We start from the raw sequence: 22,087 nt of genomic DNA, 5'->3' as shown, positions 1-22,087 counted from the left end.
CTGGCTCTGTAATTGGATCAGCAATGTGCTGAGTCTTAAAAATTGCTGGGAAAATATCTGATAAAAAGGAAAATAAACTGGGCCAGTTGAAACCATTTTCTCATGTTTTTCAGCTCTATTAAAAAAAACCCACCACACAATAGTACATGACCACTTTCATTATGTGGTAGCAAGTAAAATTTATGTGGAATGTTTATGAAGGATTTTCATTTCTGCTTTTCCTGCAACCACTGCCATGAGGAACTCAGGAGGGACCCAAACTTCTTCCATTTTCTCCTTCTGAATATTTTCTTTTCATATGAATAGGAAAGAGTCCATGAAATGCCTTCTTTAGTTAGACTTGCTTACACAGCAAAATGGTTGAAGGCATGAAAATAGGAACATTATTTTGCTAAACAGTTTAGTTTGTCATGCCTTTTTGTGCCTTCTGGCATTTTCACTTTCAGACTGCAGCGGTGTGATTGAAAATTGACTTTGCAAAGCTGGGAGAATTTAAACTCCAGCTTAGAAATATATGACACACTTTTCACCTTTAATGTAACTAGACAGCAGTATTCATGTGCTTACAGGTACATCAGTGCTAAAAAGTTAACCAAGCTTTTTATTCAGAGAGTTGAGAATGTGCCCATGTTTTTGCTATCAGGGTTAGTCAGACTGTCGTGACTCACATTTAGGAATCATGAGGCAGAACATTACCTGTGGTTTTGCCAAAAAAAACCACACAAAGGAGTATGAAAAAAACTAGAGGTGTGTAGAGTGACAGATTAACTTAAGTACCTGAATCTGCTTATGTTAGAAACCACAACGCCATACTTTTGCCTTGCACATTCAAGATAAAGCATATCTCAACCTCACTTTTATAAGCTTCTATCAGGGTGAAGAAGAGATTTGAGATATCGGGCATCAAATTTTTTGACATCTCAGCCAGCAAAACTCTGAGGTAGTGTAATTTTCAATGAGAGTTGAGTAGGGCCTGAAGTTCAAGTGTGATTTAAATGTGCATTTCAAAAAACTGAGAACAGGGATGCAAACATGGTATTGCAAATATATACATACTATTGAACTGACACATTAGGTGAGCAAAGCAGGGCTAATTTTAGAGTTAAATGGTGTGATCAACATCATTAAACACATAAATAGTATTCTTAACAGCAGCTTGTCACATGTGTAGTGGTCTGGGAAAACCAGTCTCATGTCGCTGTGGCTGAATTCTGGCAAATAGCCAAAAAAAAAGATGGCCATTTTTTCCGCCGGATACTTTGACATCTCAACTTTAAGAAACCATACATACAGTATATTTCTGTCACAAATCTCTTCAGAGCACAGCACTCAGCCTTGCTCTTATTCTGACATTTGTTTATTTTTACTTCCTGGTCCTGTCTCCACCCCTTTGTGTAAGCTTTCCAATTGATTCTACCTGTTTCCTGTTTAGTTCCCTAATTACTTTGTCTATTTGTACCCTCTTATTTCTGAGTCTCTTTCTGAAGTTTTGTTTCATGCCGTACATTACTGAGCCTTCTGTTCCCATGTTTCTTTTCCTCTTTCCAGCTCCTTAGTCTCAATCTGATGTTCCAGTTTGACCTGTTACCTGTTTCTCCAGTTTCTGATTATAGATTGTCCATGATTGTCCGTCTGCCCGTTTCTCGACCTTTGCTGTGGACCATGATGATGATTTTTTCCTTGCCCTTAATAAAATCCACACTTGCATCCTGCTTGCATCCTAACATATGTTCTATGTATGTTACATTTTCACAAACTGATGTATGTAACTGTATGTATTTATTTTTGAACCTTGCCTAGAATTTCTACAAAGATCATGTTGGATAAGGAGGCAGTTTAAAACACATAGTAGTAAAAACAGTCAATCTGTCTGTAGATGTTTAAAACATTGCTAGCTAAGTTTTTAACTCATGCTTTGATCAAGTTCTTTGGATAACTCGAATTTAAAATGCTAGAACTTTACTTGTGTTTGAGATACAAGCAAAATAGAAACAGATTTCAGTTTGGGAAAGTTTGTTGTTTTTTTTCAGAATCATATAGTAGAAAATTTTTTGAATTTTAGTCTGATCTGCATGAATACGTACTAAATACAGAACAGTTCCAACAAATCCTGCCTATTACCACTTAAACTTTGTATTGCTTAGACTCCTTAGCAAATAAGTATGTAGTCAGAATCTGATGTTCAGCCTAGCGTGATTAGCATAGCTCTCTCAGCATGTGCATTAATTACAAAAAAGTTATAAAAGTGAGAACGTTTCAAGAAACATGTTCTAGTCATGTGCTTTTCTAGTGTAACAAGAGATTTGAAATAGTACGAAAATTATTTATAATGACAAGATGCACATTATCAGGAAGTAAAAGATTTATAGTTTTAATATCAGGTCTGAATGATCACAGTAGCAGATTTATTAATCTGTCTAGTATTGGTATTAATCCTAGTTCCAAGTTTTTTCTTGGTTTTCTAGACTGAACTTCTGTTTTTTTAGCTAGCAAAAATAAAAATTTTTTTTAAAAAAGGAGAATTAAGAAAAAAAAACACAAATGAGAATAATGCTGGTTTTAATGCTGAGCTTATCTTTCAATCAAAGTGCCAGACAAAGCCTTGTAATCCTCATGATATTTTATTGTAACTACATTATCCATGGACATGAATTCATTCCTTATTGGTTTTGGAAATTCCTGTATGTATGGTCAGATGCTTTACATTGTGAGCCTGATGTACACGGTTGCTGCCGGGTGCTTTACCGTTATGACTCCGTGTGCTGTCTACCTCATGCAAAACTTTAGCAGATTAGCGAGAGCCACAAACGGGTTTTCAGGGAAAAAAACAACTCAACATTGCACCTTCCCACAAAGCACAGTACCTGTTCTCACCTCCTGATGCCATCTCCTCACTGCCATCCTCGGCACCTTCCACCAATCACACGCTGCCTGGGCAGTTCTTCCCTGTTGCTATGGAGACCTGTTAATATTCCGAATGTGTTTCGCACTGACGAGAGTGCGGCTGTGCACCACAGAGAGAAGGAAAGGGACATTCCTCCAGTAAAAATGGACAGCGGCGCAGCAAAGAAGGGTGCAGAGGAGAACTAGTGGGGGAGTTAAAGAGTCGTGATGGCTTGCCCTGATTAAAAGGGCATCCAGCGGGGCTCTACTGCAGCTTTAGTCAATGCAATATAATACCACAGAGAGCTGCATATGTAACTGTGTGTTTGTGAAAATTTTATAAATGCAATACTAAGTTTTAATTAAAATGCTAAGCTCAATTTGGATGTCTTTAAAATCAAAGAATGTGTTCCAGGGGGACCTACAACTCGAATTTGCACTGGCTGTAGTTTCTGTCAGCTACATTTTCTGAATTTATTAGCAGCACATCATTGTCTTTAAGCTGTGATATTCAATATAAGAAAAGACAAACATACATTACAAGAGGGTCACTGGGCAGGCATGGATACATCGGGGAGACCATTAGAAGATGAGTTTTGTTCACTGCATGGAAATAGATGCTCTGTTAATCACTTCTGTGTTGGATATGTAGTAATACAACTATACAGTATATTTAAAATATTGGGAAATGGCCAAATTATGTCATGCCCATACTCTCAAAACCTTCTCACATGCTCAGTAATTACCCCAATGGTGGATGTGTGTGTTTCCTGTAAATGACTAAAAACCTTTTTGCTTCACATTTACCAAAAATCACTCTTATTTATAGTATGATCATTTTAATAGTTTCCCATTTAGATGCTATTTCATTCCAGAACTTACATTACATTTAGATTGTAAAGACTATAGAAAATTAAAAATTTATACACTATACATACCGTATGTGCCTGTTTTAAATTGGTTGCTAAAGAAGTCTCGGCTGTCGTTAAGAGATTGTACATTACAGAGCAAATGTATGTTAAGCCCGTTCCTGTACTACAATAATTGTTTGTATGGGTCTGTATGATGCTTCTGGTGCTTTGTTGATGGGAGAATATTAATTGAGTAAATCATCAAACCTGTGAAACAGATGTCGTCAATTCAAAAAGTCTCTGATGTACAGCAGGTGGATGTTATATAAGTGTGCACATGTTTGCAGTTAGGAGGTGTGGTTGAAAAAATGATTTATCTGTGTGGTGGCCTCAGAGCACCCTTCACATGGTGAGATTTTGACATTTCCTTCTATCCGTACATCTGAAAACTGAACTGAAATCTGTTTCTCTTTTGCATGTATCTCAACCACAAGTAGCATTTTAAAATCTGCTTAGCACCATAAAGGGAAAAAATGGCATTTAAAGATTTAATTCCAGCTGCTGTTCAGGAGCATCAGGGACATTTTTACAGTTGGTATCTGATTACAAACTGAATTGATTCAGTAGGCTTATGTCCATTTTGCTATGGCATTTAGCATTTAACTTGATCAAAGTCTTATATTCACTGTGTGAGGAAATCACACTTAACTAGCAAGGCTGCAGACTGACTGTATTTACCACCGTGCTGGGTGAACTTGCTCCTTACCAAACACGATTATTGCAGCAGGAAGTCTAGGCAAAATAAAAGATAAATAAATTAAAACATTTTCCTGTCATTTAGGTGAAATATTTTTATGCTTTCTTGAAATTGTGGTGACAAACTATACTATAGGCAAAAAACCCCAATTTTTCCTTTTTTTTTTAATTCAGCCACAATGACATCTGATGGATTTTCCCAGAGTTCTACACATTTAGGATGATTTATTACTACTATATATTTGGGTAAAGTGTTGGGCTTTTGGCTGAGTGGTGCAACAGAAAACATTTGCAGGTTCAAATCCCTATGATGCCACAGACATGGCTGGGAGTCCAAAAGAGCAAAATTGGCTGTGCTGTCTGGGTGGGAGGATGGCATACTCTCTCCCATCAATCACAGTGACACTAGCCAATTGTGGGTGTCTATGAGCTTATGTATGCAGAAGAGGGCAGATAGCACCTTCGTCCGTGTGCCCTGTGACATGTGCATGAACAGCAGTTTGAAAAGATGCGGCTGGTTGGCTTCACGTGTCTCAGAGGAATCATGTTAGCCTTCTCTCTCCCTGCTTGGTAGCTGTCATAGAGCTGGCTGGTGGGTAGATTTTAGCCAAGACTAATGTGTTGAGGCTTTAGATGTAAAATGTCTTTAGATGTAAAATTCTTATTTTCTTTAAATTATGAAGACTGAACAAAATGTTATGTGTGGATGATGTCTTTGAAGGGCATGGAAGCTGTCCCGCTTCAAATATAGAGAGAACTTGGAAAAAGTCCCATCTTAAGGACACAAGGGCTTTTGGTATTCTGTCTTAGCTCTATAAGACAGATGGAAGATGCATTCGAATACAGATATCATCTTATTTAAACACTGGACATATTGTTTCAGCTGGATCTCACTTCACCTCCGGCTTCTATTTTTCACCCGCATGTGCAATGAGGTCACTCAATATGTCTTCACAAAACACGACCGACCTCTGAACCTCCTCACAAAGAAATCTGTGCAGCTGTTATGTATGACTCTCTCTCTCTCTCTCTCTCTCTCTCTCTTATGACCTGTCGTGTCTGGCAGCTCTATTAGAATCTTCACTATGGCAAAGAATGCATGTATTATTCATTTCGACCAGCGTGAGGCGGCGGCTCCTTCTTGAGCCTGCATGTTCCCCTGACCTAGTCGTCTGTCTGCAAAACATGGATCAACAGGAGCTTTAGGCAGCAGTGTAGATATATATCACTGTAATACTGTATAAAGTCGTTGTGTGTAGCCCTCCAGTTGGGCGAATTCATACCTTAGAGAACAAGCAAGAAGCGTTTTAATAGAGGAGAGTCTTTACAGGTTGAGATATGAAAAATAAAACCTTACAACATTGCTTTGTAAAGCTTTGTGAACTACTGTAACTCACTGTTTGTATCAAAATTTAATCCTTATCAGATTTTCACTGGAGCCAAACTCTCACTTAACTCATTTAACTCTTCTGCATCTCATATTGAATTTCTTCAGATTGCTGATTGCATTTTACTTTTCAGTTCCCCTGCTGGTTAAGGTCATTTTGTGATTTTCTCGTTCTAGGGAGTTTTCAGTCTCATTCTTCTTCTCAGGCACTCACATCCTCTTTAAGTCAGCTGTAGCTTTAACACAGCAAAGCATTACAGGGAATTAAAAACCACTGGGGTGCCAGAGTGTTGAAGCAAGATAAAGTGTTAGGAAGGAGACTGCGGTAGATTGGGGGAGATGGGGGAAGGACATACCAACCATATGATGTTTCATATTTTTATCTGATTGGATGAATAATGCATCAAAGAATCTTCTGTCGCATTAACAGATTCTTGGGCAGTGAAAGACAGGGGGTTACAAGAAGTGGGTTGAGAATGATACAGAATTATACAGAAGGAGAAAACATCAGATAATAAAAGACATTTTCATAAAAGCCAAAGGATTGTACGTTTTGTACCCAGTAAAGGGGTCATGAGAAGGTTTCTGTCTAGCTGCATTTTGGGAATTAAAGGAGGAAAATGGACAGCAAGCCAATAACCTATGTCCTTTTCTTTCCCTTAGTGCGTGTGTGTGTGTGTGTGTGTGTGTATATGAGAGAGAGAGAGAGAGAGAGAGAGATTTTTGGATTTATCACAACAGATTTTACAAGATTCACTAACCTTGGCCAGATTTTCTCCTTTCTGATTTTTCATGGCAGGCTCACAGAATCTATAGTTAATACCAAGCACAAACCTCTGCACCTTAGTCAAGAATGGAGAAACATTTAGCTCATGTCCTGTATTGAATACTGCACAGCATGTATTATTCATGTTACATTTCTTGCAAGAAAGTCTCACAATCTAGATGCATATGAAGGACAATTTTAATCACACCTTTATGAAACTTAGAGTGTTCATATTGAATCTGTCACAACATTGGTTTGTGCTTTCAAGCTCCTGACAATATGACATTATGCACGATATTATCCTGCTTCAAATACACTCCTGGGCAAAACAATGGACCAAGCCCAAAATGGCAAATATTAAGCTTTTAATGGTCTTAACAACAAATTACTGGTCAGTAAATTAGCAATAAAGAAACAGATGCACTCCTGAGAGCTCCTGTGCCTCCATTTGCTGGTTTCCTTTTGCTGCAGTGAACTGTTTGTTTGGGGAAAAGCTAGAAACAGGGAAATTCACTTCTATAGTCTTCTTCTATAGTCTATAGTCCTCAAAGGTAAATTCATGATAATGATTAAAATGTTTGATGTAAAATTCAAACTAACACATGTGTGGGTGTACAAAATTTTCCAAAAATATCTTCTGGGATGTTTTGTTTTTTTAAAGATTAGTGATTATCTGGTTATCTGCCTGATGCAGCTCATCAAGGGCCACAAGGCTTAAACATTTAAAGAAATCAAAAGGAAAAGCTTCCCATACTAAGCCCCTTTATCTGTTTGTTTAATTCTTGCTCATTTCCTGACCAATGATTTGTTGTTAGGACCATTAAAAGCTTAATATATTGCCATTTTGGGCTTGGCCCTTTTTTTTGTTGCCCAGGAGTGTAGAATGTCAATATTGCGCTCTCATTAGATAACAAATAGGAGTTTACTTGAAACCGTTCTTTGGTTCTTTATATCCATGTGTGTTTATGCATGCCCATGTGCTTGCTCTCAGTATGTGTCCATCGAGAGTGCCAGTGTTTTCCTTGGTAATGAATGTACACTCAGAAACATAAAATAGCTTTTTTCTATGACATGTCAGATGCTCAGTCACTTGGGCACTTGTGTCCCTCCTTATTCTCCTGTGGCTAAGTTCAATATCCCATCTGTCACAGCCAGTTCTTTCTGTCTAAACAAAGGGTGCAGATGTGGCTCTGTGCTGTAATTTGATTAGGACTATTGAAGCAGCAGGGCTGGATTGCAGCACGGGGTGAGTGCCACATCCAGGAAATGTTGTCGGTGAACCCACCTGAGCAAGGTTTGATATTAGAAGGGAAAAACTGTCCAACCATGACAGCTGTATTCATTAGCACCTTTCAAAGGGTTTGTAATTGGCATCTCAGGTCTTTAGGAGAATTATATTCATGGTATGCTTAGGAGAATTAAAAATCTCTATATGAACACTGCTAACTGTTAATCTGTACCAACCAGGGTTAAGGACTTGAGTCACACAGTTCTTACCACCCTAAATGGCTTTGACTGGTAACTCGACTCTGACTTCAAAGTCTGTGACTTGTAACTCAGCCCTGAATTTTAGGCTTATAACTTACAAATTGACTCTGACTTTAAAGCATATACCGTAACTTGCAACTTAACACTTATTTAAAGCTTGTGACTTGGCTACATTTAAAACAGGTACTGTCAGAATAACTGAACATGACATCCACCTTTACATACAGTCCAGCCCAGAGTTTAGTCCTTTCCCCCTTCTCTTCATTATTTACATGTTGCCCCTTGGTCAGATCATTTGCCACCAAGGTCTTCATTTTCACTGTCATGCTGCTGGTACTCAGCTTTATGTTAGCAGCATAACTACCAACACTCTGCCACGCCTACCCTAACATCCTGTATGCATGATATCAAACATTGGGTGCATTTTGAATTTCTAATAACTGAATCGCAGCAAAACTGAGTTTTTTTTTCATTGGCCCAAAACCCATTGTCTACCTTTTCGCGTAATATTGATGGAGTGACTATAAAACCTTCCTCAGCAGTTTGAAATTGGGGGTTATCTTTGTTTCATCTCTCTCACTTGAACCCCACATTAGGGCATTGGTCAAAAGCTCTTTTTCCACGAAACATTGCAAGTCTTTTTGCCATGATTAACAAGACAGATGCAGAAACTCTGGTCCATCCTATCCTCCCATCTTGACAATTAAAATGCTATCTTTATTGGAATTCCTGAAAAAACCTGCCTCCTCTACAGGACTTTCAAAACTCTGTAGCTAGAATTCTCTCACATTCTAAAAAATCTGCTCATATCACCCCAGTCCAGCTACACTGGATACCTGTTTCACTGTGCATCCAAGTCCTACTAACCTGTAGAGCCCTACATGGCTTAGATCCGCCCTAGCTGAGCTTCTTCACCCATACTCCCCTGCTAGCACTCCCAGGTCTGCGGGAGCTGGACTCTTAGCCGTCAAAAGTCATCAAAAAATTTCTGAATACTCCAAACAGTTTGTTCTTAAGGGGCCGACGAATCTGACAGTGAAGTCACCAAACAGGAAGTGAGGCTGTATCTCGGCAGTGACTGACACACATCTTCAGGATCTGAAGTTCAAAAGTTTAAATATGCTTGATTCTTAGTACTGTGTGTGTTACCTGGATGATCAGCGACTGTTTTTATGTTTTGTGATAGTTGTTCATGAGTCTCTGGTTTGTCCTGAGCAGTTAAACTGCCCACTGTTCTTCAGAAAAATCCTCCAGGTCCTGCACATTCTTTGGTTTTCCAGCATCTTCTGCATATTTGACCCTTTTCCAGCAGCGGCTATATGATGTTGAGATCTCAACATTATATCATTGTTGATGCTCAAGAAGGCGACGCACTACATTAAGAGCCAGGGGGATGTAAACTTTTGAACAGGATGATTGGTGTAAATTGTTATTTTTTCTTTAAAGATCTTATTTTTTTTATTTTGTACTGCCTTTCACAAGCTACATAAGATATTTACATGTTTCCCAGAAGATAAAATAATATCAATTTACACCAATCATCCTGTTCAAAAGTTTACACCCCCTGGCTCTTAATGTAGTGCGTCGCCTTCGTGAGCATCAGTGAATGTTTGCACTTTTTGTAATAGTCGTGTTCGAATCCCTCAGTTGTCCTCAGTGTGAAAAGTTGGATATCAACATCATATAGCTGCTGTTGGAAAGGGGTCAAATATGCAGAAATGCTGGAAAAGCAGAGAAAGGTGCAGGACCTGCAGGATTTTTCTGAAGAACAGTGGGCAGTTTAACTGCTCAGGACAAACAAGGGACTCATGAACAACTATCACAAAACATTCAGGTAACATCGTTGACACATCCAGGTAACACACACAGTATTAAGAATCAAGCATTTGGAAACTTTTGAACTGATTCATTTGTGTAAATGCAGTTATTATTGTGTCTTGTGGATTATATGTAAACATCTGCTATGTGAAATAGCTTATTCAGGGCAGAACTAAATAAAAAACTAAATTCAATTTTTATGATCCCTCTTTTTTTTTTTTTTTTAATTATTAACATTTTGTAGATTCAACACCAAATTTGTCATACATCATCAATGTGCAGACAACACATGACTGACAAGGGTTTAATATTAAATAGCATTTTTATTGAGCAATTTTTCAATAAAATAACAAACACAATGTAAGACATATATAAGTTTGGTGCAGATACTTGGCCCAGACTGATTAGATGTTTTTTAATTGCAAGAAGGAGAAAAAAAAATCAGGTTAGACCAGTAGCAATCACAACCACAGGTCAGAGTAGCAACAGAAAACACCGCAGGTCCCAGCAGTAGTGGCAGCTGCAGCAGCAACGCCGCCCTACAGCCCATAATAATAATAATAATAATAATAATAATAATAATAATAATAATTATTATTATTATTATTATTATAACAGACAGGCAGCAAGGTGTTACAATAATCCAAGAAAAGGATGAACTAGTTTTTCTGCATCATTTAACAACATTATATTTCTAAATATAGCAGTGTTTTTTGAGATAGAACTAAGCTGTCCTGCTAATATTATCTACATGAGCTTTGAAGGATAGACTAGCCTCAAATGTTACTCCAAGTGTTTTCACCACTGCATATGATACAACCGAAAGGCCATCAAGAGTTATTATATAACCAGAAAGCTTACTACTTCTGTCTTGTCAGAATTAGGTAGGAGGAGGTTACTCAGCATCCAGTGTCGAACGTACTTTACACATTCCTTAAATTTATTCAGCTGGTATCTGGTTTTGCTGAATTATATACTCCTGGGAAAAACATGGGCCAATCCCCAAATGGCAAATATTAAGCTTTTAATGGTCTTAACAACAAATCATTGACCAATAAATGAGCAAAAATCAAACAAGTGCACTCCTGAGAGCTCCTGTGCCTCCATTTGCTGGTTTCCTTTTGCTGCAGTGAACTGTTTGTTTGGGGAAAAGCTAGAAACAGGGAAATTCACTTCTATAGTCTTCTTATACGCAAAGGTAAAATCATGATAATGATTAAAATGTTTGATGTAAAATTCAAACTAACACATGTCTGGGTGTACAAAATTTTCCAAAAATATCCTCTGGAATGTTTTTTTTTTCTAAAAGATTAGTGATTATCTGGTTATCTGCCTGATGCAGCCCATCAAGGGTCGCAAGACTTAAACATTTAAAGAAATCAAAAGGAAAAGCTTCCCATTCTAAGCTCCTTTTAATTCTTGCTAATTTCTTACCACTGATTTGTTGTTAAGACCACCTTTTGGGCTTTACCCATTTCTTTTGCCCAGGAGTGTACAGCTTTAGCATTAACAGATTTAGCAGATTACAGATTTATCATTAGCATAGCATTTGAATGATGCAAATATATTGCCAATGCTACTGTATATCTTGGGACTCTGGGCTCGACTAAGACTCATAGATGGCTTCTTGTAACTTGACTCAGACTTATAAAACATCTCATAAACACGTCTAATAATGGCATACTGCATGCTGATTTCTCACAAAGTAATATATTGTATATGTGACTGTCACAAGTCTAATGTTATGCTTTTTTTTACCTGCAGGTGTGCTGAGCCTGCCGGACAGCCTGAATGTACACCGTGATCAGCAAAGAGGGGGGAAGAATGCAGAAGGTCATGTCTTCACCCAGGCTGAGCTGCGTACCATCGAACAGTCTCTCCTGGCCACCCGTGTGGGGAGCATTGCTGAGCTAAGTGAGTCTGTGTCTGTATATTTGTGTGTGTGTGTGTATGTGTGTGTGTCTGTGTGTGTGAGTGCCTACAGTTTGATCATCATCATTATCATCATCATCATGCCACTGTGCAACCTTAATGCAGTAACAGTCTATTAAACATGCTTATAATGACTGAATGTCTATACCCAAAAAAAGGGATATGTAGCAATATTGTCAATATATTCCAAATATAATGATTTATTAAAGTAATACTCATGGCTTTTTTCGATCACATGTGTAGTGTATGTGTAATTACCACAGGTAATAATTTCATAATGGGGAAAAATGAAAAAAAAAAAAAAAAAACTGTTTACTAGAAGCTCATTTGTAATGGAAATGAATTTTTTATTTTGAGTTTCTGTAAGTAAATGTTTAAAAACTACAACCATACACTCAAGATGGCATTGTGGTGCAGTTGCATTGCCACCTCACAGTTCCAGGGTCACCAGCTCGATCCTGAACTTGGTTTACTGTTTGGGTGGAGTTGCACATGTTCTTGTTGTGTCCATATGAGTTTTCTTTGAGTTCTCCAGTTTCCTCCCACCTTTAGGGTTAAGTGGCCAAAGGTTTGTGGACACCTGACCAGCACAGCCATACGTGGTTCTTCCCCAAACTGTTGCCACAAAGTTGGAAGCACAGAATTGCGTTGAATGTCTCTGTACGCTGTAGTATTACAGTTTCCCTTCACTGGAACTAAGAGGCCCAAACCTGTTCCAGCATGACAATGCCCCTGTGCACAAAGCGAGCTCCATGAAGACATGGTGTGTGAAGGTTATAGTGGAAGAACTCGAGTGTCCTGCACAGAGCCCTGACCTCAACCCCACTGAACACCTTTGGGATGAACTGGAACACCGACTGAACCCCAGACCTCCTCGACATCCCAACATCAGCGCCTGACCTCTCTAATGCTCTTGTAGCTGAATGAACACAAATCCCCACAGCCACGCTCCAACATCTAGTGGAAAGCTTCCCAGAAGAGTGGAACTTATTATTATAGCAAAGGGGAATAAATCTGGAATGAGATGTTCAATAAGCTCATATAGTAAGTAAGTAAGTAAATTTTACTTATAGAGCATGTCGGCCAATTCGACCAAAACCACATTGTGCGATTGTTCAGGTGTCCACATATGTTTGGCCATATAGTGTATTAGGATGAGACAGACCTGAGAGAATGGCTTATAAAAGTTGTTCTTTTGTATTCCAGAAGTCAAGCAATTCAGAAACGAGAAGGATTTTTGCAAACTTATGGTTTGCCTAAGGTTTTATGGTATCCATGAACCACTAGGCTGGAACTTTTGTTTTTATGTGACTGTAACACATAACACACCCCACATTCCCCAAGGAAAAAGTTGTACCATCACTGAAATGATGAATTATACAGATTTATACTGATTTAGAGTTAAATACCTGTACAAGTACCAGTTACTATCCAGCAACTACCCTTAGGACAACTACCTTAAAAGTTACATAACAAGTGAATTTCTAGTAAATGGGTTTAACATTTTTGTTTCCTCTGTATAGGGAAACATCCCTATGTGGTAGTCAGAGATTAGGTTAAAAACTCTGAATATAGTATATATATATAGATACTAAATAGTATATATTTAGTATATATATGGTAATCTCAGTATAGAATAACCTTAGACTAATCCATTGCTATCAGATAATTTGATTTTAACATATCGCATTATCGTTTAGAGCAGTACACATTAAGACATATATATATATATATATATATATATATAACAGCAAAGATTTTTAAATTCCTTTTAAAAAGCATATATATATATATATATATATATATATATATATATATATATATATATATATATATATACACAATACATTTGTAATCCAACACATAAATACTGCATAGTGTATGTGAGTAGATATTAGTGTAATAGAAATTCTCCTTCTAGTGCATTCTTATGTGAACCATCTTGAACTATTTGACATCTGGATGATCTATTGAGGTATTGGCTGTTTTTAGACTGTTGTGTGGGTGTAGGAGCCAGTGGTCAGCAGCTGGAAGGCCCCACCCTAAACACAGCTGGGTGTGCCTCTTTTTAGGTTTTGTTTTCCAGCTAGCTCACAACACAGATGAACGGATTAAGACCTAGTTGTGTATTTGTCTTGGTGGTAGTATGTAAAGTTATTTTTGTGTACATAGAGATGCTTTTTGTCTGTTTTTGATCAGAGATCAATGGGACTCATCCAAATTACAGCGAGAAAGTGACCTCTTGGTAGCTCATCAGTGTGTTCTGTGTCGAGGAAGAAGGCCCATTACACTCACCCACACAATAGCACATACGCTGGCTGGACAACAATGGTTAGTTTATGAATGTCTATACACCAGTGAGACCCGGCTGTGTGTGAACACTTCAGAAATTAACAGCCGAGCTAGAATTTTAAAGTACTAAACAAAAATCAGATTTAATATCAAAAGTTTGTCAGCAAATGTCTTAGTTGCCTTGTCAAGGCCTGTTATACAAAAAAGCATAGTACAAGTACAGGAGTTATCTACATTAAAAGGTCAAGGAGTGCATAACTGTATGGGTTTTTATGCAATACAAGAAAGAAAGAAGAAAGAAGGATGGGGCAGGAGTGTTAGAAAAACAGTGTGCTATCAGAATGAAATGCAATCGTGTGCTTTGAGTCAGAAGATGAATGTTTCTGCCAGTTTTGTTGGATCTGGCCTGAAAACCATGAACTAGTGAAATCGATGATTTTCTGTGGGTGGATGGAGGGATAAAGCAAAACAGAACAGATAGATAGATAGATGAGTGATGTCAGTATGAAGTGCAGTGATGTGCTTTTGGTCAACATTTGAATTTATACATGTTATGATAATTAAGGAATTTAAAAATTACTGAGCTTCTGTGGGATGAAAAGGTTGATGGGTTTATGTTAAGAGTTAAGAGAAGTGGCTGAGTACAGCGTGAACATTGGAGCTTCTAGCCTATAGGAGCAAGAGAAATTTAGATATTTGAAAGATCACTATATACTGTAAACTGCAGTCTATATGAAATGTGAGTTGATGCCATCACCATAAATCCTATCAACATTATGCACTGTAAATGTATTTATGATGTGTTATATAGCATATAACACTTTATATATTAATAATGATAGGCTACATAATGCATTATAAAATCTGTTTGATATGCACTTTAGCATTATATACCCTTGGTTTATATAGTGCTCAGAAAAGTATGTAACATAATAACATTATGCCATGTCAATACAGTGTTTACTTATAGTGAGCCTTTTTAAGAATCTTTTAAATATGAATTAAATTTCAACAGGCTGTAAGTAAGATAATCACATCTAACTGGCGTGTCACTTACAGGTCCTAATGCTGAGTATTTTATGAACTCATTAACACATTGGTTATTGGGGAAAAAAGATGCTGTTTGTTCTCTGTTGAAAATAGGAACAACCCAGATTAGTTATTGCCAGTACCTACCTGCTAGCGAAAGTTGGTTAGCTAACTGTCTTTGCTACATACACTCACCAGAGTCACCAACAATCTCTGCTACTTCCAAGCCCTATTTTTCTTCCTATTGTCTCTATACACATCTAATGATAAACGAAACCATGATTAAGTTTTTCTTCCATTTTTTGCACATCAAACAGTAAATGGGAACTAATTGCAGGTAGAAACTAACATTGTGCATGGGGGATTGTGTCTATTGGGGGATTGTGTGTGGTCTTGTCTCAGACCACACACATCATAGGACTGGTCTGAGGAATGATTTGAGCCAGTTGTTTGGATTTGTCACTTTACCACCTCATACCTATTTCACATAGAATTGAAAAACACTCAATTCAAAATGTCGCTTGTGGCTGTTGCAGAAATTGCCACGCTGTCTTGCATACGTACATAGAAAATTAGCAGTCGTCTGTTGCTGTATTGCTTGATAGTGTGAAGGTAGGGTACTTTCACACAATAAATGATCTAAAGCTAGAAACTCACGTGACCCTGCACTCTGATCCCGGCTTCCTAACAAGCTAAGACACGTGAAGAAAAGACTTTAACTTTACTTGTTGTAATAGTTACCTGTGCTTGTATATGTGACAATAAAGTCTGTCTTCTAATGTTAGCTAGCTTGCTACACTAATGTTAGTTACTGTAGCTCATTGCTAATTTAATATATGAGTATTTTGACATTTATAGGATTATATGGTTTAAAGTCTATGGGAAGAAAAGCAAACGATGAAGAAATAAAGGAAGGGCAAATGTAATGTGCTCATGTCACAGCAGGTTTGGTAGTTTTAGATTGACGAGTATGTTTCTGTATGAAACTTGTGACATTAGTATTACAGGGTTCCATCTGGGTTAAGAATGGACGGGACCCTTACAACGCTAAGGTCACAAACTATATGAAAAATAATCTTTGCCAGGAAGAAGAAGGAATAAAAAGAAAACCAGTTAATATTGGCAGTCTAACTCACTTCAAAGGTCAGAAAGATATTATTTGTTGTTTCTTCAGTTCATATGTATAGTTACAGATTTTTAAATCCTGAAAAACTTTCAAGGGCATGGTTCAGGGTTCTTCATAAGCAGCACATTTGCAATTGTGCCAAAAGCTAGGCTTAGTATCATTAATAACTGTCCACTTATTTTGTCTTCCTTTGAAGGTATAATTACAGCAAGGCTTTATACATTGAATTCAGATACTGAATGGTCTGTTGGGCGTAACTGACGATTAGCTAATTCTGCTTCATTTACATACCCAAATTCTCAGCTTGTAAACTGCATTAATTGTAATTAAGTGTCCTAAATGTGGCCTCATGTTGATGAAACCAAATGCTGAAAGCACTTTAATGATGTAGCTGGCATATATCCCTATGGTAGAGGTGTACGCAGGACTGTTTTGTTTTTTTTAATTCCACTCCCAAGGGCTTTCTGACCCCCAGCTACCACAGATATTTTTACATGTACATGTTCACAATATTTTTTTAATGAACTTACTTGGTCATATTTTTCAAAATAAACTAAATAAAGTGAACCTGACCCTGAGAACTGTTGAGATATGCAGTGAGTTCTGCAGAGGCCAGCCATCACACCCACCTCTGCTTCTCAACAGCACCACTGTAATGTGAACCAATGGGTCAGTTTTACCAAGCCAACAGCAGATCACCTGACGTTCTCCATCGCTGTGGTTCCCCTCCTGTTCTTCTCAGTCCAGGAAACTATTACAACAAGTAATCCATACTGCTGAGAAGATCATCGGATACCTGCTCGCATACACACTTGCCCACACACACACACATCAATGAACCGTTTAACAGCAGAGCAAGGACACATGGCCAGAACATTGCTTATGACTCCATCCATCCGGGTAACCACCTGTTTCGGAAGTTCCCATCAGGCAGGTGCCGAGTGAGCACGTCACCACACCAGGTTCCTCCTGTGTATTATCAGCCTTATTAACCAAGAGCAATGATATTTCTGACCTCGACAACTTCTCTCTTCCAAAACCAAGCCCACTCCAGCAACTAGGATCCCAGTCCCGATGCACACCTCTGCCTTATTGTGACACTAGAATATATGGACAGTTGGAGTTTTTGGTGCCTAGTGAGTTTTAGGCTTCTCATTAGAGTTGACTGTACCTTTACTTTAGTGTTGACAGGCATGGAAGAAGTCATTTTGGACAGAAAAGTTCTTGCTTATTTTAGATACTACTTGCTATACGGTGCCCAACAAGATTCTATTTTAGGTGCCCTAATATTTTGCCTTTATGTCCAGTTTTTTGACATGTAATCCACAAACATAATGCTGGCTTTCATTTCATTTCTGATACTCAGCTGTACTTATCATTTTTGCCAGCTTCTGCAGCACAGTTATGCAAGAGAATGGATGAATAGAAACTTCCATCTTCTAAATTCTTATAAAAATGAAGGGTTGGCCTGCAGTAAAGTGCTGGTTTTATGCCACAGTTGGTGATGGTGATCCTGTGGAAATGAGAAATTATTATTATTATTATTATTATTATTATTATTATTATTATTATTAATGTTGTTGATGTTTCATTCTGGCATGTGTGTTTGCCCAGCCTGTTTGAAGCTGTTCACTAATGAGAGTTTATCCATCTAATAGTTTCATTGGCTGTCCTTAGAGGTTTCTGTGGTCAAAGACACGTGCTTCATAATAAGACCAGGAAATGCAATCCAGTGTGAAGCTCTTACGAAGAGGGAGTATCTGTTCCATGCCCTGGCTTTCATGTGCTGTTCAGGTCATACTATTACTTTTTTAAGGAAGCGCTGTCTACTACTACTCTCTTTTTTATTTTTAAACAGAAACAAAAAAGAAACAAAAGTAATCATGGATAAGTAGAATATAACATACTCAGTAGGCATTTTAAAGTGTAATGTGTCATGTATTAGCAGGAATGCTGTTGCCATAGTGACAGTTTTTTGGTTTTTATTATTTTTTTATTTTTCGCATAGTTGTGGATACATCCCTGTGTGTCGTGTGTGTGGGTGTCTGCATGACTATATGTAGTAAATTTGTGTCTAGAGATCAGAGACAACTAGTCTTTATTCCCTCTGGTACAAATGTGCCTTAAATTATCTGTCTCCCTCTCCTTTTATTTCTTAAGAGGATTCACATTATTATGTGTGCTTTCAAGAGCTTTTTCATCAAAGCAGTCTCTCAATTCACTAAAACTGCTTGGCTAAAAGCCCTTCTTAGTCACAAGATGGCAATGATGTCTTCCAAGTATCCTCCAGTGGTCATGCATACAGATTGAATTGATTTAAAAATTTGGCCAGGATATCTGGTCTCATATGGGCCTTGTTAATTAAGAGCTGACTGGATTTAACACGTATTTTAGAAAACTAACAATAGAAGCATGCTCCTGCATTTTCCACGAGATTGTTATATGAAACATCCTTTACTTAAGCTTACTTGATGGATCTTCTGGCTATGCCTCAGATAGTAGCCATTATATAAGGAATAACACATGTTGGGGAATGCATTTATAGGAAAATAAGGAAGGGCAGGATGATATGATTTGTGGCTAGAAGCGAAGCAGATTATTTCCCAAAGTGTTTTATTCCTCTTATAGCACAGCACTTTGCCAGCAGTTACAATGTTTTATTTATTAAAAAGTTACACTGCATACTTTTTATTCATTTCTATTTACATTTATTGTTGTGGAAAATCCAGGAAAAGTTCATTTCTGTCGTCACGTACATTAGAGCAGCTATAAACAGTTATTCCCTCACCAGCCTCTCTTTTTTCTCTCTTGAAGTTAATAAGACAAAAAAAGTCTCCTGGTCTTTTTCCAATTCTCATCTGTCCGGTTTCAGTGAGCCTGTGCCCACTGTAGCCTCAGATTCCAGTTCCTGGCTGATAGGTGTAGAACCTGAAGTGGTCTTTTGCAGCCTCAACGTGCCGTGTGCTGTGCATTCTGAGATGCTTTTCTGATCACCACAGTTGTAAAGAGTGATTATTTGACTTACTGTAGACTTCCTGTCAGCTCAAACCAGCCATTTTCTTCCTGCAATTAATTTCATTCCTACAAGCCTGGCACCTCATTGCTGAGTCATTATGATCACTTATAATGTAAAAACAGAAGACTTAATGTGATAACAGCATAAATGTGCAGATTAATTGTAGTAGTTGCTCACAGTGACTACTAGGCAGCTATAATAGCTGCACTGATTTTTTTTCTTTAAATTAACTTCCAGCTAGTTTAAAAAAACATCGCATATTGCATACAATAGTTTATAATGAGATTTTATCATACAAACATGAAAAACATTGACAGAAACTGTAGTCTTGGCTTTTCCATGTGCCCCATGTAAGTAATAAGTATTATAAAATGGATGGTCTTCACTTTTACAGTGCTAGATGTCGATAATGATTCTCAACTGTAGTGCAGCCTCTCTGTTAATTCCCCTGCAATGACTCATTTTTCTGTAAAGTGACCCACATTACCACATAATCTACTCTATACTAAAAATATTAAATACTATAGTACTAAAATAGTATATATAAAGTGTTATAAATGTTAGCTTTATGCTGTTTGGCTCATGCTCAGGAACAACAGGGCTGAGGCAGCAGGACAGAAGTCAGTTCAGTTACAGTGTAACTGTAAAAAAAATAAAATAAAAGGGCTAAATTAGCTGATTGTTATTTCTGGTACTTTGGTAGACCTGATAACAGCAGTACAGTATAGATTACTTGTGGTGTTAACTAACAGTGACTATAAGGAAAGCAATATAAAAAATCTGCAGCTATTATAGCACACAGTGATAGCAGAAAAGCTGCAGCATGCAACTTAATAATTAAGTGCTACCACACATTTAATTTTATAAATAGAACAATTCAAATTAGGTAAATCTGAATCCTTTCAGACTGGAAAGAGCGTGCGCGAACACATACACACACACACACACACACACACACACTTCTGCGTCAGTGCCTGCTCATCAAACAAGTAGCCGTGATCCTCAGCCAGCCAAAGTGAACCAATCCCCAATCACTTTGCACTACTTTGCACACATGTCCCATTTTGCACACACCTTTAAATAAACAGGATTCTCAGATGAACATGAATCTTGCTCCAGCTGTCTAGTCTGTGATGTTACTGAGCTTTTGAATTTTTATTCTCTGATTTGATCCTGATTTGTCTTTTTATGATTTTTGATTATATCCTTATCCTCCAGGTTTGTTAGCTTTGGCTTATTTTAAAAAGACCCAAATATGCACTTCTCCTGTCTGCTGTCTACAAACACACACACACACACACACACACACACACACACACGGCTCTCCAATTATTTTGGGGGTATAAATATTATATTCTTAGGCCTATTTTGTTCAGTTGTACTTTTTGTAATTTCATCTTGCTTTGCTGTCTGATATTGGCAAGCCATATGAAATCACAAAATATTCATTCTTTCTCGATGAGCTGTAGTGAGAAAAGGGTCACTCATAGGCAGAGGCGCTAAAATAGAAAAATCAGAAGTATTGTGTGGTACATATTAAATTACAACCGACTCTTTGACTCAAAATGATTAATAATAATAAAATGCAAAACAGAGAATTTTCCTTGTCCTGGACCAGAACTCGAGATGGCTACATCAGGAAAGTGAAAACAAAATAGTTACATAATTTAATGAAATAGCAATATCGCAGAGTAAACAGGAATAGAAGGGAGTCTTACACAAGGCACAGATAGCCTTTATTTCAGAAACAGCATGACGGAAAATAATATACATAAAATAAAACAAAAGAAAGTTGTATCATTTAAATTGGAGGACCTTATTATTTTACACACAATGTAGAAAGCATATGTAGTGAATATAAAGCCTTTTGTGATTTAAAAAAATCTCCTGCGTGAAGAGGAGTGGAAGATTACAGATTAATACTAAAAATGTAAGCTAATTGAAATTCTGTGTAATGAGTATGTGAGTAGTTTTGTTTTTTGTGGTAATTATTTGGATTAGAGCATTCACCTGTGAGTCATTATTTTTTTAAAGACCCTAGCAACGTGGTTTCTAACATTAAAAAATCCTTGTGATACAAAATATGTCATTTAATAAGCATTTACCAGTGGTAGATTGTACTGCAAACGATTGAGCAATTAGAGCAGTGCAAAGGTTTAGAGTAAAAACCAGAAAATGCAGTGCATAGTGGGGTAGCTGATGTATAATGCAGGAGTGAGAACAGGAAATATTCTTGTGTCAACATCTGAAAATTAGCAGATTGCTTTTGTGACTTTTATTTTAGTGATTATTTTAGGCGAACACAAACTGTCTGTGATGTAAGTTTATATGCAAGTGAAAGCAGTGAAATTCATCTTTTAATTGATTAATTTGATTTAATAGCAAGACAGGTTCAAATCAATACAGAAAATATATTGAGTCCTAGAGCCCTAATAACAACCCTGAAAAAACACTCTCACAAACTGTAGCCTTTTTGTTAAAAATGGGTTAATTAGACAAAAAATACAGCTTTTCTACATTTTGCAGTACTGGGTGTTGATAATGATTATCTCAGTCTTAGTGTAGCCACTCTGCTAATTCTCATTCCTTTCATCATTTCACTAATTGTGCTGACTAAATTAAGTATCTAAAATCACAAGGAAGACTAGAGACTATTGATATTTTAGGGCTGATAGAAGTGGTGCAATATATTATCAAGCTTTGTGTGTCAGCAGTGTTTGTGCTATCATTGTTATTTTCTTCT

General features: G+C 37.4%; 1 protein-coding gene across 2 annotated transcripts in view; it reads left to right on the top strand.

Annotated features, from left to right (window-relative positions):
* btbd11a (BTB (POZ) domain containing 11a) overlaps window positions 1-22,087 on the top strand; it is a 193,915-nt gene that overhangs the window by 109,249 nt on the left and 62,579 nt on the right. For both annotated transcript variants that reach the window (XM_026923081.3, XM_026923080.3), the window contains exon 2: window positions 11,714-11,863. In XM_026923081.3, the coding sequence (XP_026778882.1) occupies window positions 11,714-11,863 (150 nt within the window). The remainder of the gene's footprint in view (window positions 1-11,713; window positions 11,864-22,087) is intronic.

Source organism: Pangasianodon hypophthalmus, chromosome 18 (assembly GCF_027358585.1).
Source record: "Pangasianodon hypophthalmus isolate fPanHyp1 chromosome 18, fPanHyp1.pri, whole genome shotgun sequence".
Classification (NCBI taxonomy): Eukaryota; Metazoa; Chordata; class Actinopteri; order Siluriformes; family Pangasiidae; genus Pangasianodon; species Pangasianodon hypophthalmus.
Note: the sequence above shows the minus strand (reverse complement) of the source record. Positions and strands in the feature narration are given on the sequence as shown.